At 54.9% G+C, this 25,568-nt stretch overlaps 1 protein-coding gene across 21 annotated transcripts in view; it reads left to right on the top strand.

Annotated features, from left to right (window-relative positions):
• The window catches only part of MAPT (microtubule associated protein tau), a 102,114-nt gene that overhangs the window by 71,877 nt on the left and 4,669 nt on the right, over window positions 1-25,568 (top strand). For 5 of the 21 annotated variants that reach the window (XM_003362536.5, XM_070226076.1, XM_003362537.5 and 2 more), the window contains 5 exons: window positions 1,273-1,328; window positions 5,223-5,352; window positions 8,761-9,026; window positions 21,566-21,647; window positions 23,051-23,163. In XM_003362536.5, the coding sequence (XP_003362584.1) occupies window positions 1,273-1,328; window positions 5,223-5,352; window positions 8,761-9,026; window positions 21,566-21,647; window positions 23,051-23,163 (647 nt within the window). Of the gene's footprint in view, window positions 1-1,272; window positions 1,329-3,950; window positions 4,149-5,222; window positions 5,353-6,661; window positions 6,716-8,760; window positions 9,027-17,949; window positions 18,043-21,565; window positions 21,648-23,050; window positions 23,164-25,568 lie in introns of all 21 variants that reach the window. The other 16 variants (XM_014739564.3, XM_014739542.3, XM_070226068.1 and 13 more) reach the window with 7 other exon arrangements.

The raw sequence follows: 25,568 nt of genomic DNA, 5'->3' as shown, positions 1-25,568 counted from the left end.
GGATACGTAGTATGAATTTCCCAAATTCCTTTCATCCCACCTGCTAATAGCTGGAAGAGGGCTTGTTCCGTGGTACCCGATTTGGGAAATGCTGATCTAGCAGATGCTTTTGTTGTGACATGGACGATGCTGGTTGATTTGGGCAAAGGATGGGAATCAGGTCCACCTGGGGCTCAGGTTAGAATGCAGATTGCTGTGCCCCATGCTAGGCTTACGGAGTCTTGGGCTAGGCCCAGGAATCTGTATTTTAGCAACTTCTCCCGCTGATTCTGCTGCACAGTGAAGTTTGAAGACCTCTGGGCTAGGTCATCAGTGCTGATCTCTCTAGAAGTCCAGTGTCCAGTGGCCAGTGAGACAGTCAACGAGGCCCCATTGTCCTTGGGGCATTGGAAATACAATATTGAAACCAAAGACGAAAATCTATAGTCAGTTTTCAACCACGAATGTCAACAAAAGAGAAGATGAGTTAGAGGTGAGCCTGGCAGACAAGTGGACGCGTTTCACCTGTCTAAAGGGGTGTGGCTTTCTAAACACAAAAGCCATCAATGGTTTGGTCCGAAAACCCAGAGGTTGTCTGTAAGATGTTCAATGGTAGCTAGTTTGAGGTAATTTGGGGAAACGTCAAGGCCTGTCCCCTCAGGAGGGCCTGTAGGTGGTGAGACGACTTTCCAGGGCTGGGTCAGGGGTGAGATGGGCTCGTGGGAGAGCAGCTGGGCCTGGAGCGGAGCCCCCAGTAGTGAGGGGCAGGCTCTGGAAAGACCACCCATTCACCCTGCTCCTTGAGTGACAGCATGAGCAGGGAGGGGTCCCGCAGGGGGCCGGAGCCGGGCTGAGCTGCCCCATCCATGGCCCTGGGGCTTTCAAATGCCCCTCCTTGGAGTGGGGCCGGCCCCATCTGGGGGAGACTGACCCTGGCAGAGACAGAGAGGGAGCCTGGGAGGGGGCCTGCACTGTCCTCCTTCTCTAACGGCCCATGCCAACGTGTGCCCAGAAGAGTTTCCGCTGTGTCCCCTCTGCATGTCCCCACCCTCGGCCAGCCTGCTGCCCCCTCCTGCCAGGGTGTTCTGAGCAATGGCTCCAGTGTGCCGTGTTGACACTAACAACGTGAGACCTAACAGAGTCACGGGGAAAGAAAGTCAGCTGGGTTTCCGCCAAGCCCAATGTAACAGAACACGTTGCTCCCATCCCCAGAAATCAGCTTAACTGCATCAGGCTCCTTCCGTGAGCTGTACAAACAGGTGTAACGTACTTTCTCATTTCCTGTTTTATCAGCTCGCATGGTCAGTAAAGGCAAAGATGGGACTGGAAGCGAAGACAAAAAATCCAAGGTAAGCTGACGAAACTCGCTGCCGCCGTCAAGCTTATGGGGCGGCCATGCTTTACGTCTGAGTAATTGTTAGATATAATGTGGGGAGCATTTGTCACAGAAGCACAACTGTCATTCAAAGTGCTTTGTGCTTTTCTGCAAACTTCTCAAATCCCAGCATTTATCCATTTTGATACGTATGCCAGGGCGGGGCAGGCAGCCGGTGAATGAATTAATGTTCCTAATTGCAGCTGCATTGGCATAGTTTAAATGAGACGTTTACAGTAAATTAAGGTATGTTTGAATTGTCTGCAATAAAGTTTGAATTTTGCACATCTTACACTTCCCACCACAAAACTAGGCTCAGCAAACACACACAGACACACTCCCATGTTTAAGATACATGGAAGATTTTCTTTGGGGCCTTCAGGAGTGTTGATCAAGGAGGTGCTCTCCAACCTAAGGCAGAAGGTTCTGGAGAGGTCCTGAAGAGAGGCAGGCTGTGAAGAAAGTGGAAAGGGGCGTTGGCGAGGCAGTGGTGGGAAAAGCCATTCTGAGGCATAGGAACAGCAAAGACCAGAAGCATGAAGAGACAGTGTGTTCGAGAACCCTAAGCAGATCGGCCTGGTTGCTGTGGAGCGGGCGGGATGGCCCCTGGAGGAGGGAAACCTGGCACGCACCCTGAAGGCTAAGGGGACAGGTGTGGCCAGGGCACAGGAGATGCCATCTTGAAGTCTTGCCCAGACGGCGACTTGACTTACACTTCAGTCAGTCCAGAAACCAGCCAGAGGAAGAGTCCTCGAGCAGCCTGCTCGCCACCAGAAGTGTGTCCAGAGCCACGCCCGCCCTCACTGCCTCCTTTCAGCTGTAGTTTACTCCCTTAATGTCTTCGCATCTTGGAAAATTCTCTTGTAAATGCACAGTAGGGCTGTCCCAGGAAAATCCCACTGTGGCCCAAGAGAAGGACCTATTTAACGTCATCTCCAATTTCCAATACAAATTCTGCGTGAAGCATCTGGGTGTTAATCGGTCCTGGAGCCCTGATGGAGTCCGCGGGTGCAGACGGTAGCTCTGGGAGTTTGGTAGCGCGTGTCGAGGGCCGCTCCCCAAAGCGCCAGCCGCCCTGTAGGAAGTCAGGGTTCGCCATCACTAGACCCTGGTGAGGCAGCTGAGGGTCCTGCAGGGCCTTGGGAGGCTCTGCCCTAGATGCTTGAAGCCGTAGCAGTGGCTGCTTGCCAATCGTGATGCACCTTTAGGGGAGTCCCAGCCTCGTGCATGCATGTATTCCGTTCATTCATTCGTTCGCACATGTGGGCACGACCTCCCTGTCCTGGAGTTGCACACAGCCTCCCAGTGAGCAGTCACATCTCACGTACCTTGGCCAGGTGGGAAGCAGTGCCGGTGGAGGGGACCTTGTGCAGCTGGGGAAGGAGGAGTTGCTGGTACCCACCCCAGCTTCTCCTGTCACCGGCCCCAGAGCCTCAGCCTGCCTCCCTCCCCTCAGACCCCTGCTCCATCCTTGGGCCCTCCTTGCCAAGGCCGGCCGGCCGCCGAGAGGGCCTCAGCCACTTCTGGGGGAATCCGAGGGCAATGGAAGCAAACCCAAGGAGCCTGAGGAAGTCTCCAGTCAGGACCCTGCTCTGTAGCTCTGACTCCCTCCATGGAACGCTCTGGATTGGCCTCTTGGTTCTATTCCTGAAGGCACGGCCCCTCCCCCTCCCAGACCACCCTCCTCCACTAGGGCCACGCTTCCAGGTCAAAGTCCCCCAGAGGCAGTTAGAACAGACCCCAGGTGTCAGCCGCCATCCATCAAGTGTCCTTGTCTCAAGGGGGCAGCTCTCGCTGTGAGGTCTTCCAGCTCACAGATGCCTGTCCCATTGGCCGCCGGCCCCACCCAGGCCATTTCCTTAGGTGGAATGTGCTCAAGAGTAAACACTGGCCAGATTAGGATCCATCAGATAGTATTTTGTTTTATTTCAGACTTTAATCAGAAAGCATGCGTGCGTGTGTGTGTGTGTGTGTGTAACCTAAGTGGCACGAGGGAGAATCTTTCAGGCTTGAGGCAGGCACAGTCCTGATTTTAGCAAGTATGAGGCTGTCTGTGCTGGAACAGGACCCAGGGTTAGCGGGCCAGCATGAGTTCCTCCCCCAGAATTGAGCAGAAAGTGGGACCCTTCTGACCCATAACACATTGGGGATGTTTTCTTGAAAAACATCCTAAGAATCACATACTTTGGTGATCTCCATTGATTCTGGGGGCATGAAACACCTTTAAACCAGTGGTCTCCAAAGTGGGGGGCACAAGAAGATCCGATGGGCTGGAGAAAGAACATAGTGGAACTACCATCCGGTTTTCATCTTCTCTTAAAAGTTCTGTCACGTGTAAGTTTTCTGATGTACATCGTATATTGGCATCAAGGCATCTGTGTTAACTGCTAAGGACCTTCAAGTCCGTGAGGGGCCCGGTTACTCTCTGTTCTTCTGGTTGGAAGGACTGATGTGGGTACATGGTCCAGACAGTTTGGAGACCCCTGCTTTAAACCGTCACCTGCCTTATTTATTTTTACTTACTGTCCTTTTTCAGTTTGCTCCCCTCCCCCATGTGCTGACTTTTATTTTGATTTTATTTATGTTTATGTTTAAGACATCCACACCTTCCTGTGCTAAAACCTTGAAAAATAGGCCTTGCCTTAGCCCCCAACGCCCCACTCCTGGTAGCTCAGACCCTTTGATCAAACCCTCCAGCCCTGCCGTGTGCCCAGAGCCATCTTCCTCTCCTAAACACGTCTCTTCTGTCACACCCCGAACTGGCAGTTCTGGAACAAAGGAGATGAAAGTCAAGGTAAGGAAACCGCCTTTGAAAAGAATCAGGCCGCTCTAATGTGGTTTTCAATTTTTTTTTTTTTTTCCTGGCTGCAAAGACCTTTCTTCAAATGAGCTCTTACCCACAAGCATCATGCAGAACAGTTAAAATTCTGGTTGAACCGGGGAAAAGGGGTTTGGTGCCCTCCTTCTCAGCTCCCCGGGTCCCTCAGAGCAACAGCCCCTAGGGCACCTGGTGGGAGCCTGGTTTGGGCATCACCATCCAGCTGGGTCCCTTTGTCTGTTCCTGGCCTTGGTAACTGGAGCGCTCCCAGACTGCCCTCCTCGGGGCTCACAGCATCGCTGTGCAGCGACACCTGGCCCCCTAGTGCACTCCCTCCTGAACCACCTTATGGTCCTTGGTTACCCTCAGTTTCTTTTTGGAGTTTGTGTTATGTGTCAAGGTCATCTTCTGGGTAAACAGACCCAGTAACTGCCCCCGATCAGCACACTGTGCTTGTGTAGACTTGCTCTCAACCTGTGGCCAGTTTGCTAATTGATGCTGGTGCTCACCCCCAGGGCTCCTAGCACACCTAAGGGTTACTGACACCTAAGGGTTGTTTGAGAGAGAACAAAAAAATACCACCCAGCTCTGTTGGCTCGTTAGGTTCAAGAGCGTCTCCAAGGACCTCTGGTGAAACCAACCACCATCAGTCAAATAAATCCCTGAGGAGAGTCAGAGAATGGGTGTCCGCATAGGAGTGGTCTACTCATGTCCTGCCCGTCGACACTGGGTAGATGATAGCCTGATGGTGGCTCTGAGCTCTGTGGCCTTTGGTTAAATGCAGTAGCACGACTCATGCTGATAACTCCTGTAAACAGCTCCCCTAGAAGGAAGTGGTAGTCAGAGAGCTTGGCGATTGGGTGGGGCTGTGGGTCGTGTGCCCAGCACACCTTTGTGACTGAGAAGACATTCGCTGCGTCTAGTAGGCAAAGGGTCACCCCAGTCGTAGCCTCATTTGAGTCAAGGTGGTTGAGTGGGGCTGGCATGGACTCTGGGTGACAGTCACCTTTCCCGATCGTAAAAACCACCCTCCGGTGCTTCTGTTTACAGGGGGCAGATAAAACTGGAACGAAGATTGCCACACCCCGGGGAGCAGCCCCTCCAGGCCAGAAAGGCCAGGCCAACGCCACCAGGATTCCAGCGAAAACCACACCCTCCCCGAAGACCCCACCCGGCTCTGGTAGGAAGAATGTTCCCTGGACTCCCCGCCTGGCGGGGTTCAGGCTGTAGCGTCCTGTGTCTGCAGGCCTGACAGTTAACAACCCCCGGCAGCTGATGGACGCCTGCAATTCACTAAGCCCCGGAATGTTTGTTTTCCCTCTCGTCCTTTTGACAGTTTTCTGAGGGAGATACTGAATGCTTTTTGTCAGTGGAGACACCAAGGCTCTGAGAGTTCACACGGCCAAGGCTAACCGGCTCATTTAAAGCATGAGGAAAGTGCAGCCACGTGGCTAATAAGTGGCAGGAAAGAGGCTTCTCTGAGCTTCTCTAACCCAAGTCCAGGGCCCCAGGAGGTGTTTTTCAGCCCCTAAATGATCCTGGGCGCCGTCTCTCTGCAGACAGAGCAGCCTGGATGGGTCACTGTGGGTGACCTCGCATGGGGTGCAGCCCCTGTGCAGCCTAACTCACTGGGGACGTGGGGGACCCTCTGACAGAACCGGAGGCCCATCCCGCTGGGCTCCTGTGAGTGAAACCCAGTGGGTTTGAGCACCAGGAAGCTTCAGTGAGCCATCTTGTTTCCAGTGATGCAATGAAGAGTGGTCGTCCTCTTTGGGGACTGGGGACAACCCGGCTGAGCTTCCCCCCTCCACTGCCCAGGCGACTATCCCAGCCAGCCGGGTTTCAATCTGTACAGCTCAGGCTGTCTGGCCTGTGTTGGCTCCAGGTGGTACTCAGGGGCCTGTGGGTCTTGTATGGGGGCTGCATGGGGTCTGGGCTGGTTCGCTGTGTCTCTGCTGCTCGTTGGCCCGAGGGGACAGTCAGAGCCCCTCGTCTGCTGCATGGTTTTGCCATGGCGTTGAACCCAAGTTTGCCAGAGGGCGGTGCCTGCCAGGACGGCCACTCGTTACAGACTGTTGGCTTGTCTTCCCTCATAGTGTTTTTTCTCATGTGTATAATACATAGGATTTGGGGTAATTAACAGCACTGTGATTTTTATGGATGGTTTTGATCTTGGTTTTTTTCACTTAACATTATGCCAGCTGACTCACACAGCTGGAGTCATAGCTAGAAACGGCGCGTTCATTTCTCTTCGGATCTTACCCACTCCTACGTGACAGCTGCAGGTGGACTGATCCCCCCTGTGGGTCCCCTTGACCTTGTTTCCTGCCAGACAGGGCCTCTGCTCCCTGAACCCATTCCCTGCCTAGCTCACCTCTGTGGGCTGGCCTGGCCGGATGTGGCTTAGTGTCCACAGCGTGAAGAAGAGCTCATGAAGGCCCCGTTTAAGCTTGGTTATAACAAGGCTGTCTGTGGATTTTTCTTTTAAGCTACCAAGAAAGTGCAGAGAAAGCCACCCCCTGCAGGGGCAAAATCTGACAGAGGTAATTTGGAGCCTGCTTCGCCCAGGGGGTCGCCCCCTTTGCGTGTGCGGCTGTTCGCTGGCTTAGGTTTTAGAGCTGGGAGGACCTGCTTCTGAAACGTGGGCTTCACACGTTGAGCCTGAAGCTGGAACAGTCGAACTCCTGCTCCTCTCCTTGCGTGTGGTTTGTGGGATGTGTCTGTCTGAAGGACCTTTATAGTCCTGCGTGTGCTCACTTACTGTTGGGGCGGGCCAGGGGAGCATGAGCCTCGGGCAGGGTGTGGGTGCTGGAGGTGTGGACCGTGCCTGCCCGAGGTTTAGGTGTGAGATTCCCGCTGGCATTTATGAGACGCGCACCCTTGGAGCCCCAGCCGCTGTGCTGGACGCTGCACCTGCTACAGCATCCGTCTTCCAAACACAGCACCGTGGGCCACAGGCCGCTCTCCCCATTTGTCAGACGAGGACACAGGCTGACGGAGGTCAAGTGACTTGCCTGAGGTGGCAGTGTAATTAAGTGTCACAGAAAGGATTGGAAGCCACCGCCAAGTCCACTGGTCAGCCTGGAGTCCATAGAGGCAGGAGGGGCTGTGGAACGGAGGGGCCGAGCCTGCAGGCCCTGTCTGTTGTCTCCTTATGTGAAAAAGGAGAAAAGGCTTCATTTGTCCTGTTGCCACAGATCTTGACGACTTTAGGGATGTCCAACAACAAAGAAATTCAAACTCTAAATTTGGCCGCGCGCAGTCTCCCCTTGACATGAGTCGCCGCCCTCTCTGTGCAGGCGCTTCAGCAGAGAGCCGGCGCCCTCCTCCAGGCCCGGCAGGTCCCTGTTCGCTGTTTGGTGCAGATGGTTCCTGGGGCGCGTGCAGGGCGTCTCTGCCGGAAGCTTGCAGACAGCAGCAGCCAGACGCCTGGAGCTGGAGGAAGCTCAGCCGTCCCCTGGCACGGCACCCAAACCTGGGCCTTTCAGAGTGGAGTCTGCTCCAGAATCCTGGGGAGCTGGGGAGAACCAGTTTTACAGGCCCCACCCCTAGAGATCCTGTCCTCTCAGGTCTGGCTGGGGCCCAGGAGTCTGCATCTAACAAGTCTGCCCCCTCGTTGGGGAGGTTCTGATGCAGGGTCCCTGGGCCACACTTGGAGAAACACGGATCCGTGAGGCAGACGAAGTAGTAAACTACTGAAGAGGGGACCTGAGACTTGCAGGAACAGAAGTGTGTGGGGAGCACAGGCTGAATCTGTTGGGAGAGGAGCCGTCCCTGGTCCTCCCTGGCTGGTTTGGCTCCCACATCGTATTTGCAAAGGTGCACTGGCACTTGCCACGCGTCATGGGGGGAAGGGCGTTGCTGGGGAGGGAACAGCAGGGCAGGGCACGCGGCATAAAGTGGCATGGCTTGTTTGGAGAGCTGGGGGCAGGTGGGTATGAAGCTGGCATACCCTCTGGAACCTAGGTACACAGAGGAGTCGGGGAGGGACGGCAGGGGTCTGATGGGAAAGGGGCCTTGAACTTGGTAAACAGCTTAAAATTCACCCTGTGGATAAAGGGTCCATTGGATCCAGATGAGGGCAGCCCCTGGGTCCTCATTCAGGGAATAGGCCGAGTGGAATCGCACGAGAGTTTTACGCACATTTTCACGCATCCCCGCCTGGCTTCCCTCACTGCAGGCATTATAATTTTTTGCATTTTTGAGTTGAGGTCCTTGAGCTCAGAGAGGGAAAGTGACTTGTCCGAGACCACACAGCTCATTGGTGCCCATCTCTTGACCGCAGGGCCATGGGGCAGAGTCAGTCCCCCTGGGGAAGGGGTCGTGGGTGGCCCTTGATGGCTATTCTGTTGCTTCCCTGGAAAATGGGGTGTCTCTGTCCCTAAGTGACAAGGGCAAGAAGAGAAGGCATTTCTCTAGAAATGGCTCGAGGTCAGCCTATTGCTGGTTTGGCTGAGTTTCCAGCCTTGTTCCCACCTGCGTAATCCGGCCCCGAGTCTGGGAGTGGACCTCAGGACAGGCAGCCCCAAGGGACTTTCCAACCCTCACCCGCCCCAAGTGCTGGCCTCACGCCCTCCTTCCTCTCCAGGTGACTCGGGGAAATCTGGGGATCGCAGCGGCTACAGCAGCCCTGGGTCCCCGGGCACTCCTGGCAGCCGTTCCCGCACCCCATCGCTGCCGACACCACCTGCCCGGGAACCCAAGAAGGTGGCAGTGGTCCGCACTCCACCCAAGTCGCCGTCTTCAGCCAAGAGCCGCCTGCAGACGGCCCCCGTGCCCATGCCAGACCTGAAGAACGTCAGGTCCAAGATCGGCTCCACTGAAAACCTGAAGCACCAGCCGGGAGGCGGGAAGGTAAGGACGTGCAGGGGCTGGCTGCTCGGGTCCCCCACACCGGGGCAGAGGCGAGCGAGTGACTCTGCTCCCCCGCCTCACATGGCACCCAGGCCCCTCCAGGACCTGGTCACGGAGAGACAGCGGGGTTATGGTTCACTTCTTTATTGGGGTCACTGCCATGCCATGAGTGCCCTGCTTAGGGGAGAGAAAGTACCGGTTCTTTCCTTCTCCATTTCACCCCTGCTGAGAGGAGAGGATCAGAGAGGACAGGGTTATCTGGTCTCTGTGACCTGGGGGTCCTCGGAGGCAGGGCGCCCACACACGTGCCCCCCGCGTGCCTCGTGTTTAGAACGTGACACAACCAGTCTGCAGGTGGCGTCTCTGGTGTTCGCTGGACATTTGTTTAGGTGAGGTGTCTCTCTAACCCTCAATTCTGGGGAAATTCGGGGTTCCATTTTGGGTCTCCTAAAGGTGGAGAAACGTGAGCTTCTGAGGGCCTGAGGTGGCGGGAAATGGGGACCGGCCTGGACTCCCTTCCTCCTCTTCTTGTGCCCCATTGGGTGAGTTTCCTGGGGCTGACGTCCAAAGTCCCACAGATGGGGCAGCTTGTAAAACAGAGGTCGATTCCTCACAATCCTGGCGGCCGGACGTCCACGGTCAAGGTGTCGGCAGGGTTGGTTTCTTCCGAGGCCTCGCTCCGTGGCCTGTTGGTGGCCGCCGTCCCTTCGTGTCCTCACACGGTTTTTCTCTGGGTGTCTCCCAGTCCTGACCTCCCCTTCTTATGAGGACACCAGCGATAGTGGATTAGGGGCCACCCTAATGAGCTCGTTTTAACTTCATGACCACTTTAAAGACCCTCCATCCAAATACAGCCCTATTCTGAGGTGCTGGGAGGTGGCTTCAGCATATGACTTTGGGGGACACAGTTCAGCCCATAACAGCCCTCCCCCCAGCACACAGAGGGGAACAGAGAGGGAGGAAGAGGAGGCGTGTGTGGGGTGCAGAGGACCACAATTCCGCTCGAGACCACGGATGTGTGGGCCTTGGGGCTGGGCCGTCTAGGGGGCAGTGAGCCTCCTGGTGGGCTGGGGGTGCTGTACAGAACCCTGACCTGATGCTTCCCTTTCATACAGGACCACTCGCCTCCCCTGACACAGGGCGCTCTGCACAATTGACGTTATTTATTACTCTGGGCCGCGGCCTGGGTCACGGCGGAGGGAGGGCGTCTCCGAAGGCCTTGGGTCCATGCGGGCGCCTTCCCTGAAACCCTGCACTTTGCAGGGCCTCCTGCTGGCCTTTCCCATCCTTGTGGCCCTGAAGGAGTAGAGCCCCGTCTCCCCGCTGGTCTGGGACCAGGGGGTCGGCCCTGGGCCCTGCAGCGCCCACCTGTGCTCCTCTCCATAAAGATGCCCATCTCCTTCCAGAAGGGGCTCTGAGACAGCCGTGCTGGGCGTTGGCTTGAAGTTGACCCCTCTGTGAAGCTTCGGGGGCAGGGGGACCCCCAGGGAGAGGGTTTCCAAGGTGGTGGGATGTTTCCCACTCGCATGCGCACCTCTCCCTCGGCACTGTGAGTGTCCTTTGTGCACCCTGTTTTCAGAGCACAGAGTGACTGTTTGCCCCCGTTTTGAAAAATGAGAAACAAAACCCCGCACAGCCAGCTCTGCCCCATTGAGACGATCCAGCGGCTGTGACCAGCTGGCTCATGACGACACATCCCGGCGAGAGGGAGGCCGTGATCATCAGGTCTCCTGGCCTGTGGGCTGTCACACACCAGCAGACGCCTCGTCTTCCCGTGGGCGCAGGCTGTGCCCCTCCAGCTGGAGGTCATCTGAGGTCGGCTTGCAAGGTTTGGGCCAGTTTGGGCCAGTTCTTGCAGCCCTGCTGAGAGCAGCTGTGACAGGGCTGAGCGGGAGGAAGACCTTCCACTGAAGGCCCTGCTCAGGGCGGACCCCACCCCACGCCCAGGGCTGCCCAGCCTGTCTGTGCAGGGAGAGGGGTCCGGCTGGGGGCCAGTGACTTGATGCTCAGAGTGGAAAGGGGGATGGTGCCCCAGGTTACAACCTTGCCACGCTGGGCGCAGGCATGTGTCCGTACCTCCTGAAGGGTTACAGGAGACAGAGTGACCTTCTGTGGCCCTAACTGGGGGAGGGGGTGTGGGAAAGCTGCAGAGGGGGGAGTACCAGCCTCCCCGTAAGTTCCATGGAAAACCTGGGAAATTGAAACAAAGAAAACCTCAGCTGTAACAACAAAGATCAACACGTTAATCTCCAGGAAAAATGAAAAAAAAAAGGGTAAAAGAAGGCACATGCAATCCATGGAGAAGACCTTTAAAATGACTAGACTGACGGCTCTGAGGGGCCTCCTTGAAATCTGGGTCCCTGTGGCCTCGCGTGGCGCCCGACATACAGTAACTGCTCCATCAGTGTTTGTTCGGGTACAAAACGGACAAGGCGCTAAGTCCCAAGAAGAACTCACTCCCTGACTAGAGGATGGGTGGCACTGAAGGAGGAGGAGCCGGAGGTGGCCTGTCTGTAATGGCAGCGTGAAGAGCGCAGCAGGTCATTTAAATCATCGGGGAAAATGTCAAATGGCTCTTTTCCGCTTTGTCCTCTTCTCTGTTTTCCTGATTTGCCACAGTGAACATCATGGCTTGAAGAGTCTGAACAAAAGTATTTTTAAGGGGAAATGCAGATGATCACTGGCCACTTCCGCAGAACCCGTTGGATCCACCAAGGGTGGGGAGAGACGGGGAGGAGGGCCCGCAGCCCCGCCCGCCGAAGACAATCACCCGCGGGGGGTTCCTTCACATCCTAGTGCCCGAGCCTCCCCCAGGCCTGTTAGACTCTCCAGCAGGGCCTCCCAAGTGTTCCCCCGCGTGGTCCAGCTGAGACTCAGAGCCCCCAAATTCTCACCTGCTGGCCTCTGGCCTCAACCCCAATACTAGCTCATCCCATGCACCCTGGATCTGGTGACCGATTGTCCTCTTTTGGTCCTGACCCTGTCCCCATTTTCAGATTCCATGCACCTGGCTCCTCAGACAGCTCAGAGGCAGCCCAGGCCAGTCCCTGCGTCCTGCACCCCCTCCCCAAGAGTTTGTCCCAGCCCTGTTCCTTAGAGGGGGCGGGCGGTGTTTGGAAACAGAGACAAAGAACCAGCATTTAAAACACATTAAAAGGGGCCGGGAGGCCGGCCTGGTGGCGCAGCAGTTAAGTTTGCACGTTCTGCTTCGGTGGCCTGGGTTCACCGGTTCAGATCCCGAGTGTGGACATGGCACCGCTTGTCAAGCCATGCGGTGGCAGGCATCCCACATATAAAGTAGAGGGAAATGGGCACAGATGTTAGCTCAGGGCCAGTCTTCCTCAACAAAAAGAGGAGGATTGGCGGCAGATGTTAGCTCAAGGCTAATCTTCTTCTTCAAAAAAAACACATTAAAAAAGTAACCTCCCCACTGAAGGTTGGAGTGATGTGGAATTGCCAACCTTACATCCTGGGGAGGGCGTGAATCAGGACAGTCCTTCTGGGTATGACAAAAGAATGTTCTTAGCTTTCACAATTTAATTCCACTAAATCAATGATCTGTCAAAGGGCCTGCTGTCTCCTTCCTCTGGGCCAGCCTGAAGGTCACCTTGAGATCCTTGTGTCCCTGTGGACTCGCACACAACTCGATCTACAGTAGGTGCTGGATACTCTAAATCCAGGAAAGAACGAAAACCCAAAATTCAGAAAAAGATTTTAAGCACAAAAACGTGCATTGAGCTTTATAATTGAAAAACAAAACAATTTAAATGTCTAACAATACAGAGAGAATGGTGAGGCCATACTATAAATGACGTTGCCATTTAAAGTTTATCTTTGAAAAGGATTTTTATAATTATAAAAAATTATAAATGTTATACTAAGTTAAAATTGCATACATCATATACGTTATGCCTACGATCTATATGAGAAGCAGGGAGAGATTGTGAGTGATTCTTTTTCTCTGTTTTTCCCTTTCAAGGAAAACATTCTAATCAGAAAAGAGAAATGGATAGAGCAAAGCGAAGTGAAGCCGGGCCTGGCACGGCGGGGCGCGCCGGAGGGGCGCGGTTAGGCCGGAGCTTTGTCGTTTGCAGGAGAGCTAGGGACAGTCAGCAGCTGCTAGAGGGAGGTCCCCGCTGGGTGCGCCGGGAGCCGGGGGGCGAGGGCCCGGACAGGACCAGATAGGATGGAGAAGAGGCGGGGTGCCGGGGGCGCCGTCCCCAGGGAGCCTCGTGGGCGCGGGGCTGGGAGGCCGGCTGAGCTGCGTACGAGGGCGCGGGAGGGCTCCCAGCGGTTGCGGCAGCGCCCAGCTCAGCAGCCCTTGGCGGGGTCAGCGGGGCGCAGACGGGGAAGCACAGGGGACCGTCGGGCTGCGAGAAGGAGCTCGCCCGGGGCCGAGGCTGCCTGGTCAGGAGAACTGGGGGCGCCTCTGGCTGCCAAGGGTGAGCAGGGATGTGCAGAGTCACGGCCGGGAAAGGGCCCAGAGCCGGAGCGTGGGGCGGCCTGCTTGGCTCTGAGCACGTGGAGCTAAAGGCCCTTCCCCCGAGGGGGTCCGGGTCCCCCGGCGGGACAGACGCCGGCCAGACCGGGAGGCTTGGAAAGCCGGGGGCTGCAATATTGCAAGTGGCCACAAGATGGCGGTGGAAGGCTGTAAGCGTCTGTCTCGGTTCTGGAGAACCCAAGTATTTTAAACTCATTATGTGTATTGACAGGGACCCAGTTCTCATTTTAAAAAGCACACGTGTAGAACATTTATGTGGAGTAAATGCAGCGAATTTGTACCGAGGATAGGTTGCCTCTCCTGAGCGGAGGTGCCAGGCCCTGCAGAGGGGACAGCCCTGTCACTCCCAGACCCTGCTTGGGGCAGCCACTGTTAAAGGAACGGTGTAAATGGTTCTAAAGGTGACTCCCCTGTCATTCGATCTCTTCTTTGGCGCTTGACTTGACAGGACTTAGAGAAGTCTTCCCGTGTCAGTTCTCAGGCTGACCACCTTGGACTTGAAGAGAAGGCTTGCTGTGGGTGTCCAGGCCCCCACCACCACCCCCCACCCCGGGGGTTCAGTTCCCTCCAGAGCACCCCAGGCCCCAAGCCTCAGCACTGGACCGGTTGGCCAGGCAATGCTGGAGACCGGCCTCACCAGGGACAGTCCGAAACCCGGGCCAGCCTGGGAGCTCCTGGGGGAGAGCTGGCCGTCTGGAGCACCTCGAGAGAGGCAGGCCCAACCGGAACCAGCTCACAGCTGGTTGATCTGGTTTGGGATGGCTTTGGGTCCTCCAGGAAATGGATTAAACCAAAGTGGGCCCACCCCTATCTCCACCCCACCCCAGGGTCAAACCCTGTCCACAGGAATTTCTCCCTTGACTCGAGCCCCCTGGATCAAAATTAGGAGCTTACAAAACATTGTTCTTTCCCTTGATGGATATTTTCAGTGTCTGCCCAGAGCCGAGCCTCAGTATCACACATGTTACTTCAGCTGAGAAATTAAGGATTCCCGTTTCATAATGCCAACCATTACCCTTTTTTCTCCTTTGTATAAATCTAACATCCTGTAAAAGGTGTGGGCTTAAATTGACAGCTAACAGATTCAAGTTTGCTTTGTAAATATCCTTATGTCTGTTGTCAAAACCCACAGAAGCTTGTTGCCTTTTTTTGTTAGATTGGAACAAGAAGAAGCCATAGGGAGAAAACATTTCTACGTATTTTTCAGATCTTGTTATTGCTTAATGTCTCTTGATTCTTTGATGAATTTCTTGTATGGACTAGTACAGAAAACAAGGTTATCTCCCTTGAAAAACTGGTAAGTTTTCTTTGTCAGATAAGGAGAGTTATATAACCCATTAGGCTTTCCCTTTTTACCTTGGCTTCCAGGAAGCTCAGAGCTAAATGTAATGATCCATCTTATCACTGTCAGTCCTAAACACCTCCCCTTTTTTTACCATTATCCTTTAAATTTTCCTGTTTTATTATGTTGTGTGTTTGTGTGTATGTGTGTGTTTTCTAACTCTAAACTCCAATTCCTTTGTGAAAGCAGGCAAATCTGCTTCTGGGACTTATCCAATAGAAAGTTATGAATAAAAAATTATCCCCAAAGAAGGAGTTCATGTGGGACTCCTTAAAATCTAAAGGTGGCACGAACTGATTCAAAGATATTATGCAGAGAGTGCCAGCCACTGCTTAAGAATCGGTGTGAGAAAGCCATCTGGCCTGCTCCCAGCTCGAGCCTGGGCTTGAGGCCCCATTGCAGTCTCTCCTTGCTGGCGGGGGAGAACGTTCATTTGGTTCATGAGAACAGGCTTGAGGACAGCTCAGGCGGAACTTGGTTGTCACATAGGTAGCCTGTGGCTGCAGAAACACCCAGGTCTAGGTTCCTGTGTGGGTTCTACCACTGACTTGAGAAGGTTGCTGAACCTCTCTGGGCGTCACTGGCCCCTCATCAGAAAGCTGGGGGGCAGGGCGCTGGCCCGGTGGTGCAGTGGTTACGTGCATACGTTCTGCTTCTGTGGCCCAGGGTTCACTGGTTCGGATCCTGGGTGCGGACATAGCACCGCTTGGCATGCCATGCTGTGGTAGGCGTCCCACACAGAAAGTAGAGGAAGATGGGCACGATGTTAGCTCAGGGCCAGTCTTCCTCAGCAAAAAGAGGAGGACTGGCGGCAGATGTTAGCTCACGGCTAATCTTCCTCAAAAAAAAAAAAAAAAGAAAGCTGTGGGAACAGCAGGTGAGGAGGGCGATGTGGAGGTAGATACTCATCCCACCTCTAAATGAGGGATGGTTTTTACACTTAAAAACCGGAGCAGACATGCAAAGGAAGATTTTGAGTATCTAAAAAGGTAGACATTTATATGTTAGGAAAAAATACACCTACCAGCAAGAAGGGGGCAAAGGAGCAATTTTAGTAATAATCAAGAAATGCAGAATAAGCCAACAATGCAGTCCCATTTATCTGAGTCAAAGAAATAAGCAAAATAATTTTTTAAATGCCCCAAACTGGCAGCAATATGATGAAACTGACTTTCTCAACAGTGCTTACAGGACAAATTAATCCGACCCTTTTAGAAAGCCATTTGGAGAGCTGTATTGAGAGTTTGTAGAATATTTATAACTTTGACCCAGAAATTTGACTTCTGGGACTCTATGCTATGAAAATAATCCATAATATGGAAAAAACTCCTTGCAGAAAAATGTTCATGGTGAGGCTGTTTACATTATTTAAAATGGAATCAGTACAAATATCTGATAGCACAGATTATCACAAATGGAATATGACATATTGTTTAAAATAATGCTTCTCATAACCATAGAACGAATGCTTAGGATATGATGCTACTTGATAAAGGAAGATATAAAATTGTATGTACACAATAATTACTGCCATTTGTATGTATAAGATGGTAGTTTTCTTTATATATATGTGAGACTTTAAGGAAATACAAGAAAATGCAGTAGTGGTTGTGTTAGGTGACAAGAAAACTTTAATTTTTGCATTTTTTAACCTTTATTTTTCAAAATCATGTTAATTACTTTTCTAATGAAAAAATACATAGCTTTTTATTTTAAAGAAACATAAAAGAAAATAAAAAGGTGGGTTAAATATGTACTTTGCGGGTTTTTAGATTCACACCAGTAAAATTAAGGAAAGAAACGGGGGTCAGGGTCTAGAGAAGATTACTATATTTTTATTTTGCTAAGTTAAGGACGTCTAAAAATAAATATTATTTACTATCGATGTAACTTAATAATTAGTAATTTAATAAAGGAAAGGCCATTTTAACACCAAAAAGTAGGATGGACACATTTTGCTATCATGTCCTCATTTCCTTGTTTTGCTGTGGGCCCCCTGATGGTTTGGGGGACCCTTCTCCCCGCATGAGCCAGGCAAGGGCTCCCCCGGACAGTCCCCGCCGTCCTCCCAGACCCTGGGCCTCTGCAGAGCCGCCCCCACCCAGCGATCCCAAAAGCAGCCCTGAGGTCTCCGCGCCGTTTCCAAAATCCTTCAACTGGGACCTCCAGTTGGCGGTTGCCTGTACTGTGATTAATAGGAACTAAGGCACAGTTTCCAAACTCGGGGCTCCTGAGGGCCAGGCCACCTGTGATGAAGACGTTGCCGCTGCTCCAGCAGACAGAACTCAGAGCTTTTCAAGGCTCCTTCTCCGGGTCATGCTTGTCTGTGTATTTCATAGTTTTTAGACAAAAGGGATAAGAAAATTGTTCCCTACCCCAACATTGTCGCTATCGCCCCCCCACCCCCGGGGCTTGGACCTGTGGCCGCAGCGCCGCCCCTGCCTGCCCTGGGACAAAGCCCGCACACCGAGGGGCGTCTGGGTTTGTCTTCTCCGTGGCGCCATCTGTGTCCTCCCTGCGGCGTCAGTGGTTCTCCCCTAGCCGAGCATCCGAAGAAGCACCGAGCCCCAGGTTCTGATTCCAGGTCGGGGTGGGGCGTGGGGTTTTAAAAAACATGTCTGCAGGTGGTTCCCCGCCTGGCAGGCTTGAGAAGGGCCGCGTCGAGGTCTGGGTGGCTGAGCGGATGGGTCTGGGTGGGGTGTGAATGACGACACAGATGGGCTTGTTATTCTTTCACTAAGATCGCTGAGCACCTGTGACTCCGTGCCCCCCTGGCGGACACTTACAGGCTTCAGCGGGGCTCTCCCAGGGGCTCCGCGCGCGGGTCCTTCTGCAAGGGGAAGAATTGCCTCCGATGGAGCTGTTTTCAGAACCCAGTGTTGGAAGGTGGGGTCCACCTCAAACCACTCACGGTTCTGGAATGCCTTTGTGGGGAGCTCCCCGGGAGGAGTGACCCAGACCTGCTGCCGTCGCCGGGGCCTCCTCTCCCCGCCCCGCCGCTGGGAGAGCGGAGTGTGTGAGCACAGAGCAGGCCGATCTGGGTGTGGTGTGTCACTCATCCTTTTTTCTGGCTATCAAAGGTGCAGATAATTAATAAGAAGCTGGATCTTAGCAACGTCCAGTCCAAGTGTGGCTCAAAGGATAATATCAAACACGTGCCAGGAGGCGGCAGTGTGAGTACCTTCACAGGTCCCGTGCGCCCGCTGTGGTTCCGGTTTTAAGGAGTGGCATGAGTGGATGTACTTGCAAGACATTGCACAGAATAAACCGTCCTCAGGCTCAGGGTCTCTCTGTGTCCACAAGTAAATGCAGCCCAAACCCCCCACACGTGTGCCCACAGTTGTAGGGGGGGAGCCCCAGCATCCGCAGGTCCCCTGGCCTGCGCTGACCTGCATCTGGAGGCCGGCCCGCCCAGCATCCTACCCCGCCCACCGTCAACAACCCAACTCACCGCCCAGCAGGAATCCTGGAAGCCCCACAGCCCTTTTGAGGTTGGGCTGAAGGCGACAGTGCCTGAGACTGGGCTGTCACCTCCTCCCCCATCACCTGAGCAGGTTCACTTTGAGTGGCTCCACTGTGGACAGCTGGTCTGTTTGTTCTGAGGAGCAGACACCAGGGTCTTCCTGTCCCCCCTCAGAGCAAGAGCAAGAAAAGGCTCCCTGCTCACGTTTGTCTTCTGCATTTTCCGGGGAGGAGCTGATTCCTAAGCCTCTGGCTGTGCTTCAAACCAGCTCCCCACCACACCACCATCACCACCACCAGGGGACCTGCCCGCAGCCAAGGGTTGACAGAGAAATGCTGCTTTGGGCCCTTTTAAATTTGGCCCCCTTCAGATGTCCCTGGGGACTCCCTGTGTCTCCAGTGGATGTGTCCCCGAGATTTGGGGATAGCATCCTCACTTCTCACCTCCCCACTTGGTCAACTCTGCCGTTTCCCTCCCTGCTGGTCCTGATAGTGGGTACAAACTCGCGTCCTGAGGCTCGGCTCCCCTTCTCCGCAGCCCCCTCTCCACTCCCCCAGCCTCTCTCCATCAGCTGTAAGCAAACGTTTAAGCACATTGGGGAGTGGAAGCTTCGAGACCCTTTTGAGGTCGACCCCTGGGAAGGGGGATGGTTTCTGAGAGCAGGCATCTCGCTTCCGGCTGGCAACACCAGCTCCTGGCTGGGTGACGGTGGTGAACCCCGGTGGGCTCTCTCCAGAAAACGCCCAGCCTGGGCCCACATGTCATCTGCATCCAGCCCTGAGGGTTTATTCTTGCAATGTGCGGCTGCCTCCTGCCCTGGGCATCTGGATCCTGTGGTCCTGCTCTGAGCCCCCCTGTGGTCCCCGGAGTAGCGGGCACTCACCCGAGGCTGCTGCATGGCGCTTCACTAACGCTTCCTCACCAGTGTGTGCTCTGTGTCTCCTCTGTGCCCCCAGTCCCTGCTCTCCTGTCCCCCTGCCACCTTGTCTTCTGCTGAAAGAAGGGAAGAGAAGGTGTGGGGACCACCCTCACCTCCTGCCCCGCCCGTGATCATGGGCTCTGAGTGCTGGGGGCTCTTCTGGCTTTGACTCCTGGTTCCCTAGCTTCACTGCGGATGTTGGGCTCCAGCCAGAGGAGGAAGGCCACGTGCTTTCTGGTTTAACTTGTGTCTGCGCAGCTGGTGGGGGGTTGTGCAGGTGAGGCTGAGGCTGGGGGTCCAGCGGGCCGCAGACAGCAGACAGCTGCTCCAGGCAGAAGCTGGGAGGAGAGCGTGCATTCCCACTGCTGATGGAGGTGCCCAGGACATCAAGGGACTTCCTCGGGGGACCGCCCCTCTGTCCTGCACTCTGCCTTTGCCAGCCTGTGGGCTAACCTGTGACCTGGCGATGAGCCACAGGACATCCTGGGCTGGCCCTGAGCACTGGCTTTGGCCTGTGGCCACTGCTTGTTTGTAGTAGGAGCCTTCACAGAAAGTTCTTCTCCTGGTGAAAGGTGGCTGCGGGGGCGGAGATGGGGGTTTCCAGCCCCTGCTCAACCTCAGCCGCAGGTGTGCGGGGGCACTGGGCCTCTGGCGTGGCCTCCGGCCTCTGGCTTGCTGCCATTACCTCTCCAGCCTGGAGGTGACTTCCCAGCAGGCAGGCCCTGCCTCTTTCTCCACCTCAGGGTCCTGCCTGCCTCCAGGCTGGCTCCCGCTTCCACTCCAGGGCCTGGCCTCCCCCCCTCCCCTGGCCTCTAGTCCGCCTGCCCCCTGCCCCCCTGCCATTCCAGGTTCCGCCTTCTCCACAAGCCCACCTCCTCCTCTCTCACAAGCTCCCTCATCCAGGCAGAAGGAAGTGGAAGAAGCCTGGGTCACAGTAGTGTTCACCTTCCCCCCGCCTTGCCCCTCCTCCTTCAGTGCTCCCCCCAGAGCACTGGCCGTCTCCCAGACCTGTTCCGAGAACGCTCTCAGATGGCTTATTAGCCCCCCCATGCACAGGTGCAAGCTGCCGCCCCCGTGTGCCCCCACACCTCACTCCACGCACTGACTCGCAGGTCGTGTCCGCCTGTGGCCTCAGTCAACTCTCCGTCAATAAACTGCAAATGCCAACGTGATTTTGATAAATCATTTGGGATTGTTCCAGATGATTTACACCTAAGTAGAAGCCCCTCTTTTTCTGGGGTCATTGTTAAACCCATTCTCAGACACCAGGCCCCTCTCTCCTGGGTAACCCCGGCGCAGGGAGCAGGAGCCATTGACTCCATGGGGATTGGCCTCTGCACCCTCAGGTGACCTCACATGGGGTCGCTGCTGGAGGCCCTGGGGAGTGACCATCCGGGGACCTCCTCACAGCCATGGCTTTGTAGAGACTTCCTCCAGGAGACCCATCCAGTGTGGGGTCCCCATGGCTGTGCTTCTTCCGGGGAGCTGGTTCTTGGGCTGAGATCAGCCGGCAGCCGGGCCACATGCTGGACCCTGGGCAGGTTCGGAGCCCTGGAGCCCTCGGGCCGCCCATCTGTGTATGAGTCCGAGTCTGCTCCAGCACCGAGATGCTAAACCTGTGGGGTTCTGCTGTGCCGCCTGCCCATCCTGCTGGTGTCGCTTTGCTCCTTTTGGTAAAGAACCGAAATGTCCAGGACACGTGTGTGCCCGGGCGCCAGCTGGTTCTTGCCTCCGAGTCGCAGAAGTGCTCTGGGTCCTCCTCACTGACCGTCGCTGCTCTTGTTGCGGGGGGCTGGGGTTTGTGGAAGCTTCTCCAGGGAGAAAGCCCGCCTGGCAACCCCACACGCCCGCTCCTCTCTGAGGCCCCATGGATGCGGCTCTCATGCTTTCCCGAGCTGTTTCAAATGCCGCACAGATGGGTCGTGTCGATCCCTCCTTTATGTCCTCAGTGGATGGGACCTGTCAATTTCACGTCAGGAAAGAGGGTGACTTTTTTATGTGTGTTCGCTAAACAATTAGTGTGCGCCCTGCACGATGACAAAGTGTCCCTGTTTTTCCCCGGGGGTCCTTGTCCTCGAAGTGTCTTCAATCCCACAGTTGTTTTGTGAAGACTCAGCTCCTGGGGCAGGGTTGGCGGGATTCCCACAGCACGTTTTCCCACCGTGACTGGGGTGTGCTCCTCGTGGCAGACAGGGAGCGCTGTCCCCGCGGGGCCTGGGCTGACACAGCTGCTCTTCGTCGTGCTGTGCCCATAATAACGCAGTCCTGTTTTATTCTCTTTGTCTCTCTCTTGCTCGTCCTCTCTCACCTCCAGGTGCAAATAGTCTACAAACCAGTGGACCTGAGCAAGGTGACCTCCAAGTGTGGCTCGTTAGGCAACATCCACCATAAGCCAGGTAGCTCCTGCGGAAGGCAAGGACAGGGCGGGCGGGTCTGGGGGCAGGGCAGGACTGTCCGGGTGGTGCCCTCTCCTGAAGTGGCTGGAAAGGATCGATGGGCTGTCAAGGAGAATGGTGACCGTGGAACTTGCTGGGGCCTGGGAGGTGTGGCTTCCCCATCTTGCCCCCGAGCAGGGCCATGCTGGCCAGGACAAGCGAGGAGAGGGGGCAGGTACGGCTCCTAAACCCTGACCCCTAGTTCCCCAAGCGAGCTGCACACGGGGCCTCTAGGGCTGGGGAAGGGCCTTATCTGGCCCCTGGAGGCTGGCTATGTGGATGTCCCGGTCTGGTCCCCAGCCGACATGGGGGACACTTTACCGGCTGCACCAGCTGCAACATGGGACCTCTGGGCCATTGCCATGCCCCTGCCGTGACTTGATTTCAACAGGAAATGACCCTGTTGGCGCTCTCCCGTGCTTAGGTTCCCCTCCCCTCCCACACAGCATAGAGATCAGTACTGTCCGTAGGTCTTCCCGTGGCGAAGGAAATGTGCTGTGCCTGCGCCGTCCGGCGTGGTAGCTACGAACCACTGTGGCTGTTGAGCACTTGAAGTGTGGCTGGTACAGTTGAGGAACTGAACTCATTTAATTCAAATTTAAGTAGCCACCTGGGGACTGGTGGCTACCATATTGGACAGCAAAGGTCTGGATTCTAACTCCCGCCTGGGAGTCGAGCCGGGACTTCTGCCCGAGGCAGGCCCTGGTCAGAGTAGAGGTCCTGACTTGAACCATTCCTGTAGGACGAGAAGGCCATCAGAAGCATAGTCCAGAATGTGTCTATCCTCTGGTTCCCTAGGACATTTTATGGGAGGTTAGTCTCTCCTGGCGAAAACTATCCCACAACTGGCGCCACCAATCTACCCCACGCTGAGAGCAACCTTCCTGGGAGGCTTCATCCTTCCCAAGGAAGTAACATAGGCCGTGTCTCCCGTGCTCACGCATGACATCAAGTGTCCGAGGAGGGAGAGAGGCTCCGGCCCGTCCTTATTTAGGGTGCATTTTGCCGTTTAGTGTCATTTCAAGGTCTTGGAGGGCTGTAGCTTACAGGATGTTGACATACAAGGACCTCACTCTTTGGAAGCTAACCAATTCAGGATGTACAATAATCGCTCCCGGGCCGAGCTGTCATTGACCTCTGCATTTGCCAAGGCGGGAGAGCTTGCGGAGTAAATCTGTGATGCGCATCCTGCTTCTCTAGGGAGCTGAAGCAAACTTGTCAAGCCCTTCAGAAGGACTGACTTGTGCCCAAACCACATTCTCAATACAGGATAGTCTTATCTGCTCCTGAAGGCCGGTGTCTTCCTGGGGTCTCCCGCTTGGCCCTCGCTCAAGGCACGGTGCTCTTTGTGTGTTGTGTTCCAGGAGGCGGCCAGGTGGAAGTGAAATCTGAGAAGCTGGACTTCAAGGATAGAGTCCAGTCGAAGATCGGGTCCCTGGATAATATCACCCACGTCCCTGGCGGAGGGCATAAAAAGGTAAAGGGACAGGGCGGGAGGAGTTATTCATCGAGTCGGGTGGACAAGGCTGGAGGACAGCTGTGGAGCCGGTATTGACTGGCTTGATGTGGGTTCTCAGCAACCACCAGCATGGCGGGGCGTGCCTCAGCTGCCCACTGCAGTCTCCTGGGAGCTTTGATGTGCTGCTTGGGATTCTAACTGGTCTCAGGTGCAGCTTGGGCACCTGGCATTTTTAAAGCCCCCAGGTGATTCTTCAATGCAGTCACAGGTGAGAGCCAGCGTGCTAGGCCCTGTGGGCAAGCATCCACAAAAGGAAGTAGCCGTGGCCATCGCCAGCCCTAGTGCACAAAGAACAAGTCATGGGAACATAACCTAATTTTCTAAATGGGTCAGTAGGCAGTTAGAGCAAAACAACGATGCTGAAACCCAGATTTCAGCGAAGCCTCTGCCAGCCTGTCGTGGAAGTGCCCCTGCAGGCTGCTGGACCGAGGACCTCGCATTCCCGCAGTCTTGAGTCTCCGGGTCTTGCTGTGGGTCGCTGTCTGTGGGAGCATGGGGGGTGGGGACACCAGGATGTGCAGCCCTGAGCAAGCTCCCTCTGGGCCCTCACCAGGTGCAGTCTTGTGGCTGCACTTTTTCTCTTTTGCACAAATGCAGCCGAAGCGCCCTCTGGGGCGGCCCACGTGTGCTGCCCTGAAGCTCTGGAAGGGGCTCCCTTTCCAGGCTGTAGCGCCTCCCAGCAGCTGACCGAGGCGTGGCGGAGGGAGAAGGGGTCCCAGAGCGGGCGTGGAATCTGTGACCCAGCCGGGCGCGCCCTGCTGGTGGGCGTGTCCGCCGGTCCCCGTCCCCTCCGCCTCCTGCCCTCAGGCCCTGAACCGGTGTACCTCGTCTTGCATTTGCGGTGAGAACCTGCCAGTGTAGTTTTAGAAAGTGGGGGCAGGGCCCAGTTCTCCGGGGAACTGGAGAACATTCTCTGCAAAAGCCAGCGGCTCTGCTTGTTTCGGTGGCTCCCGGCCCTGGCCAGCGGGCCTCCCTGCCCTGGGGGCTTTAGCGACACCCACGCCCCACCCCAAGAGAGCCTGACTGAGTGGATAGGGCCTGGGCGTGGCTGAGTCCCTGGGTGAAGGCAGGTCTCTGACCCTGTCTCTGGAAGCTTCTATGTCCTGAGAAAAGCTCTGGGCTTGGCTCTGCTTGGAGGTGTGACCTGAGCAAGATCTGCAGATACTCTCAGCCTCAGTTTCTCTTTCAGCAAAACAGATAGAAATATCCACATCCCAGGGTAGTCGTTGAGACCCAAACGAGACAGTGTTCTGGAAGGTTCATGGTGCTTTGTAGTTGTCTAAGAACATGAGTTAGAGTCAAGTCTGAACTCCTTCTGTTTGACCTCATCTCTGTGATGGCGCTGGAAGGGTGGGCCCTGCCGTGCCCACCGCTCAGAAGACTGTCTTGGTCCCAGAGGACCCCCTCCTGTGCAGGCCCCCAGTTCCTCTGAGATGAGCAAAACTGCTGACTAGCAGTGGCGTGCAGGACCCCACCACCTGAGTTCATTTTAGTTTGGGGGAATTCTTGGACATTCCCAGGACCCTGTCACTTTTTTCTTAAGAACAAAGCTTTTAAAAAACATTAACATAAATGTTCTTTATCAAAGCTTGTGTCAAAGTGGCCTTTCAAATACAGTAATAAGGAAGGGTTCCGTTTTTAAAGCAGTAACCCAAAATGGGCAAAATGAGCAAACAGCTTAAGTGGGAGCCTGGTATTTCTCTACACCCACCTTCAAGCCCCCTGCAACCGGGGCTCTTCTCCTGGGGTCCACAACGTCCTGAAATTGTACGGACGACTTGGGACGTGTGTGAGCATGTGCACGCGTGTGTACGCGTTCTTATGACCTCACCAGATGCTCAAAGAGGTCTTAGGACCCAAAAAAGGTTGAGAACTACTGTGTCCATTACCTTAGGGCTCCTCAGGAAAGAACTGTTACGTACTCCTCGCGTCTCTGCCTAATGCTCTCTGAATCTCCCAGGTGTCCTTTGGAGCGAAGATCTCTGGGCCTCCTGGCTGTGTCATCATTTTTCTACTTTAAAAAGGTCTTGCTTTCTAGCACACCCACCAGGGCTGCCCACAGTTGTTGTCACCCTCAGACTCATCAGTCACTGGCAAAGGGGAAGAATGTGTGTGGCTCGTGGCTAGGCAGCAGTGGCTTTGGGGATGTCCCTTAATCCTCTCCAGCTTCTCTTTCAGCACTTTGATTTGCAATTGGCAATATCCATCAAAATAAAATGTGCGTGCCTTTTGACCTACTAGCAGTGCCACTTCTAGGACACATGTGTGTGAAATGATGTGCGTACAAGGTTATTGGGACACAACATTATTTGTGATAACAAGACTGGGACAACCTAAACACCCGTCCATAGGGGAGTGAATAA

The sequence above is a fragment of the Equus caballus genome, chromosome 11 (assembly GCF_041296265.1).
Source record: "Equus caballus isolate H_3958 breed thoroughbred chromosome 11, TB-T2T, whole genome shotgun sequence".
In the NCBI taxonomy this organism is placed as follows: Eukaryota; Metazoa; Chordata; class Mammalia; order Perissodactyla; family Equidae; genus Equus; species Equus caballus.
The sequence above is the reverse complement of the archived record's forward strand: the minus strand, read 5'-3'. Positions and strand labels throughout refer to the sequence as shown.